General features: G+C 34.2%; 1 protein-coding gene across 9 annotated transcripts in view; it reads right to left on the bottom strand.

Annotated features, from left to right (window-relative positions):
* Positions 1-765: 765 nt before the first annotated feature.
* LOC105492046 (centrosomal protein 57 like 1) overlaps positions 766-6000 on the bottom strand; it is a 57907-nt gene continuing 52672 nt past the window's right edge. For 7 of the 9 annotated variants that reach the window (XM_011758893.3, XM_071096276.1, XM_011758892.3 and 4 more), the window contains 4 exons: positions 5022-5099; positions 4662-4906; positions 3405-3549; positions 766-1390 (listed from right to left, as the gene is read on the bottom strand). In XM_011758893.3, coding sequence (XP_011757195.2) covers positions 1169-1390; positions 3405-3549; positions 4662-4906; positions 5022-5099 — 690 coding nt within the window. In that variant the 3' untranslated portion in view covers positions 766-1168. The remainder of the gene's footprint in view (positions 1391-3404; positions 3550-4661; positions 4907-5021; positions 5100-6000) is intronic. The other 2 variants (XM_071096277.1, XM_071096279.1) reach the window with 1 other exon arrangement.

Raw genomic sequence — 6000 nt, 5'->3', positions numbered from 1 at the left:
CACTCCATCAGCTGTGGATTCAAAGAATTCAGTAAATACGTACTTCCAACTCTGTCCCTTAGGAATCACCATCTCTTAAACTGCTCCCCTATATTTGAGCTCCTCCATTCCATTACACCTTTTCTGTCTGTCCTCTATTTCTACTTCAGTTCACGACTCTAGTCCCCCAGCTGCTTCAGAGGATTTGAGTGAGAAACCAAGAGTTCAGGAGAGTCATACTAGCTCCCCTAGGCACTCAGAAAAACGATCAAGTGCAAATTTATTACAAAGCATGCATACACAATGACATTTTTGACATTATTGATTTTAAAATATAAAAAATTAAAATAGACCATACTACCCTGAATTTCTGCTGGATGAGGTAATTTAATGTCCAGCTTCCTCTTCCTCCATACTTTCTTGTAAAAAAAAAATACCACTTTTGTGGGTCCTAGAAATTCAGTCTCAATTTATACTGATGGACATTACATACAATGCAAAGAATAGAAGTCAGCAAAAGTTATAAAGTAGTAAGATAAAATGGATCATTATTTTTTTTAAAAAAACTAGTTTTGTAAAAGAGAATGGGAATAGCAGATGAAAACTTCTGCAACTGAATTACTGTCTCCTAAAAATTAAGTAGCTATGGGTTCCTATTGTCTCATAAAACTTGGATTAAAGGCTTCTTCATAAAACTGTCTAATTGTTAAGCTTTTCCTTTTCCAAAAGAGAAAAACATTTCACAGCTTTAAAACAAAATAGAAAGAAGACACCAGGAAAGCTAAATGATCTTTCTGAACTCTGTTCATTTAACATTTGTTTTTAAGGTTGCAAACCTATGAAAAGTGGAATGAATGGTACTTGTAGCTCAGATTTAACTCAATTTTGAATATTGTCAATCTAGTACAATTTCTCAAATTTAGCTTAAGATATCTGCAAAGCAAACAATGTTTCTAAGACAAGATGAGGTTATAGGCTTCAATCAATAAGAAAAACAAAAAAGCAATTAATTTATTATTTGGAACCCAGTAGGTCATTAGGCATTAATTTAAAAATACTGCAACTTCATGTCTTATAGAAGCTAGAAACATGATTCAAAATGTCACAAAGTTATATTAAATTAAAACCACTTTAGACAATTCAAGGTCTCATTGACAAAGTTCATTAAGGTGACAGTTTTGCTATTTTGTTACTGTTCCCACATGATATCATCTCTTCTCAATTTCATTTGAAGATTATGAACTCGTATTGGATGAAAGCTGCTGTTTTTCTGAAAAAGTTTAGTGTCAGTCAAACATTTTCTGGGGCTATTTTTTATGTTCTTTGATCCTTTAGGGTTGCTGTCTTCTTGCTGAATACCTGAAGCTTCACTCATCTTTGAGTTTTGAACTTTTTGCTGCAGTTTACGGACCTGGAGAGAAAAAAAATCTAACATTTTAGTCAAAAATATACTAAAAATATATTCCAAAATAGGTTGAATTGATGGTTTAAAGTTAAAAAGTTAAAATTGAACATTAAAAAGTTCAATTCGGTAAGTTTTTAATTTATTGAACATCTATTACATGCCTAACACTGTGCTTGTCAGGTAGAATTATAATGAAGAAAACAGTTCTTACTTTCAAGGAGCTTACTGCTCCTATTAGTGAAAAAAAGCATATATGTGACAACTAGAGAATACAATGAACCAGGATAACTTTGAATAAGACAAAAAGTGTATATGTAAGAAGCCCAAAGTAAGATAAGGTCAACGTGGGCTGCAGAGACTGGGGGGAAAGGTTGTATGTAAGATAACTGGTAAAAACCAGAGAACAGAGAGCAGAGAGAAGAACTTTTCTGGTAACATTAACAGCAAATCTAATAATTGGTTCTAGGAATGAGTATCAAGTTTTGAAAATTATACATACACACATATGTGTGTATGTATGTGTATATATATGTGTGTGTGTATAAATATGTGTGTTTTTTTTAACTGCCATTCAGGAGTACTTTAAATTCAGGAATACCTTTGTGTACAAATACTTTTGTATATTCCTGAATTTAAAGTACTCCTGAATGGCAGTTTAAAAAAAAGTCAAGGGAATAACTTTATCACCTTGAGTAGTATATGGTAATAGTGGAGGCAGACAGAATTAAACAAAAACAATACGTATCAACCAGCCAAAACCCATTTCTTCAAAGTCTAACCCATTACTTAATCTGTTTCACTTGAGCATAGGTCGAATTTGTAGAGCTGACCCAGACTTTGGGTGAGTACCTAGTTCTCTATTTAGTTAATAATCAATTTTTATTACAGATATTACATTTATCATAATAAAGTGCTTAAAATTTATACTGGTATAGCTATTATGGAATATATATCATGTTTTTCAAAATACAGTATATATATACTAGCTGAGTTTTAAAAATGATCATTCTTCTATTCCTTTCAAGTTTCTCTTATGCAATTTCAAGAAAGTGTACAAGTTGTATAATCTTCACTCCAAAACATACAGAAATTTTTACTTATTATAGCCTTAAAAGCCAGTAAAATAAAAATATTTGTTTTAAAAATGTCACTTCTTTCTTTCTTCCTTTCTTTCCCACAATAAGAATAAAAGTAATAATATTCTGCATCTTTTATTACTTTCCTATAAAAGGAAGGGAGGCTTATTTGTGACATTCATATATCATTAACTTATATGAATGATGATTTTGTCCATAGGCAGATGGCTACATGAGGTGACTTGAGGGTTCCTGGGAAAGGCTCCCTCTGCCTTCTGCTCCAGCAGTGTAATAGTGCTGCAAGTTCAACCTACGGAGTCATTGTCTTGGAATTAAATATTATATTCCATGATTTTTCTGTTAAAATAATAAAACTGTTAGCTATTCTTAGTTATTACATCTTAACAGAAGTATAGAGTTTTCCTCACTATCCCTGTCCTACTCACTATAGCTAGCTGAGTATAGGTCCCCAGGAAATGGAACACAACACAGCCTGTTTTGGGAAAGAGGAAATCATGCTTTAAGGACTGGGGCACTGCTTAGGAGCCAGGTTTTTGTCTGGTAGTGAATAAGAGACCTGCTGACATAAGGGGTATCATTAAAGCATTAGAGGAGAGAAGGAAGAGGAAAAAGAATGCTAAAAGGGTAATTGGAGGGCTGCTAAGGCAAGTTTAGTTTACCTCACAATTTCCCCAAAGCAATTTCTGAATACATAACTGAACCTATTTGTTCACTTAAAAAATTTTAACTTGGAGAGTTACGTAGGAGGTCCATGTTATTCCAGTGGGACAGATGGCTCTATTCTGTCACAGGTCTAAGTGACTACCATCCATCTTTTCACTAAATCCCATATACAGACCTCAAATTTGGAAAGTCGTACAGAGATACAACACTGAATCCACGTTTTATCTTTTTATTAAAATCTCTTAGTAAAGCCTTCTTACACTGTCTTGATGCTTCTTCAGTTTGGAAATTTGTTCTCCTTTAATTTCCATTTTCTTGACTAAACACTCTAGTTCACATTCTATGTCGTCACAGACTGAATGGCTTTCAGTTTCCTTCATTTGTTTCAGTAGTTCTTGGTGCTCCCTATGAAAGAATAGCAAATATTAAGCACTACTATAGTTTATTGCATATATGTCTTTGCCATAATTAAGCAATTTTCTGTTCAATCATAAATTTTAGTCAGACTTAAATATTAACCTTTAAAAACAGCGTCTTTCTTTAGGGTTGTTTAATTAAATCTACAGTAACTATAACCAGGCTCCTGTGATTTGAAATTAAATACCTTTACAAATATCTTAAGACTGCTAAGCAACTTTAAAAAATATGTGAATTCCTGATGCTCATAGCTCAATGTAGTAAAATGTGTGATGTCTTTAACAGAGGTATTAAAGGGCTTTCTTCCTCATTATTGATATAGGATCTTTGGAAGAATTCCAGCTGTGGAAGTATTTGCCTGAAAAATTTCTGGATTTGGAGTTAGCCTACTGAAATGCTGTTAACAGAAACAGCTGTATCTTCTACAGGTGTCTTAGGTCAACTAGCTGGTCAGCCAAATCACATAGTTCTGGAATTTCTATTGAATATATATTTAAGCAAGTGGGCACAATATAATGTATCCCATATGGAAATCTTCCTTACTATAGATGCTTCAAAATTTGTAATGCAGACCAGCCAGAGTCTAAAACAAGGAATTACATTCCTACTTGTCTAATTAAATAATTCATTCAGCTAAAAGATTCTAAAACACAAAAGGAGAGCTTTTCTTATAAACGCTTTTGTGAGTTTTAATCTAGGGTCATCAGATCCTATATGTTAGAATGACAGTAGTAGCTATCAGTCCAGATCTTGGGAATACAGAAATACCTTAGAATGAAAAAGTAGTAGTTATAAAGAACTGAAATTTTAAATAGTAACAAATACAATGAAAAATAGTGACAACAAATCTTTCCAAATGGCTAAGTAAGGCCTTTAAGAATTTATAAGTGGTATTGTTCTTAAGACTAAGAAGAAAAAGTGATATGGTACTTCTCCTGATAAAGAATAAAAATTGCTGGCCAGGCACGGTGGCTCACACTTGTAATCCCAGCACTTCGGGAGGCTGAGGCAGGAGGACTGCCTGAAACCATGAGTTCAAGACTAGCCTGGGCAACATAGCAAGACACTGTCTCTTAAAAAATATATATATAAATACTTACATGCTCATTTGGTCCAGCTCATCTTGCATTGCCATCAAAAGTTCAGATAAATTGTCACAAATGGAAATGGACTTTTCTGAGTCACGAGGAATAGCCTTACACCAGGAAGTTGTTCTAGAAGGCCTGGGGAGACATCTAGTCTCAGCCATGTTAAAAGGTTTCTGAAGGATATGTGGGCCACGATGTTGCCTCCTCTGCAAAAGGCTTTGCATACTTGCATTCACAGAACAGTTTGCACTGGTGGACTTATGGGAAAAGAAACAACTGAGAATAATTTTAAATGACTGAAGATATTTTAATAGCACTTACAATGAAACAGGAGTTTTTTTGAACAACTATCTTCATTTTATCCCCTCTCACCTTTTCAGCCACAAAAGGCAGTGCTCCAAACTTTGAACAAATTTGCCAAGGTGGTCCTCTCTTTATACATTTAGTTTTCTAGAGATTGACAAGAAAAAAACATAAATAAGAAATTATTTTAAAAGTTATTTATGATATGAAGAACTCTCAAAACTCAACAGAAAACAATGCAACTGGAAAATGGGCAAAAAGACATGGACAGAATTTTCACTGACAAAGACATATGTATGGCAAACATATGAAAAGATATTCAACATCATTAATTATGGAAATGAAAGTTAAAATTAGTGAAATATCACTGCACATCCATCAGAATGGCCAAAATAAAAAATAGTGACAATACCAAATGTTGGCAAGCATGCAGAGAAAATAAAACCACTCACATATTGTTGGTGGGAATACAAAATGGTACAGCCATTGTGGAAGACAGTTTGGCAGTTTCTTATAAAACTAAAAATGTACTTATTACATGACCCAACAATTGCTCTCTTAGGCATTTATCCTAGAAAAATGAAAACTTATGTTCACATAAAAACATGTATACAAATGTTCATAGCAGCTTTATCTGTAATAGCTAAAAAATTGGAAACAATCGAAATATCCTTTTTTTTTTTTTGAGACAGGGTCTCATTCTGTCACCCATACTGGAGTGCAATGGTACAATCTTGGCTTACCGCAACCTCTGTCTCCCAGGCTCAAGCGATTATCCTGCCTTAATCTCCCAAGTAGCTGGGATTACAGGTGTGTGCCACTACTGCCCGGCTAATTTTTGTATTTTTAGTAGAGACGAGGTTTCACCATATTGGCCAGGCTGGTCTTGAACTCCTGACCTCAAATGATGCACTCGCCTTGGCCTCCCAAACTGTTGGGATTACAGGCATGAGCCACCATGCCGGACTCCAGATATCCTTTAACAGATGAACAGTTAAATTGTGGTACATCTGTAATGCAGAATATCACGCAGAAATAAAAAGGATGT

This window comes from Macaca nemestrina, chromosome 5 (genome assembly GCF_043159975.1).
Source record: "Macaca nemestrina isolate mMacNem1 chromosome 5, mMacNem.hap1, whole genome shotgun sequence".
In the NCBI taxonomy this organism is placed as follows: Eukaryota; Metazoa; Chordata; class Mammalia; order Primates; family Cercopithecidae; genus Macaca; species Macaca nemestrina.
Note: the sequence above shows the minus strand (reverse complement) of the source record. Positions and strands in the feature narration are given on the sequence as shown.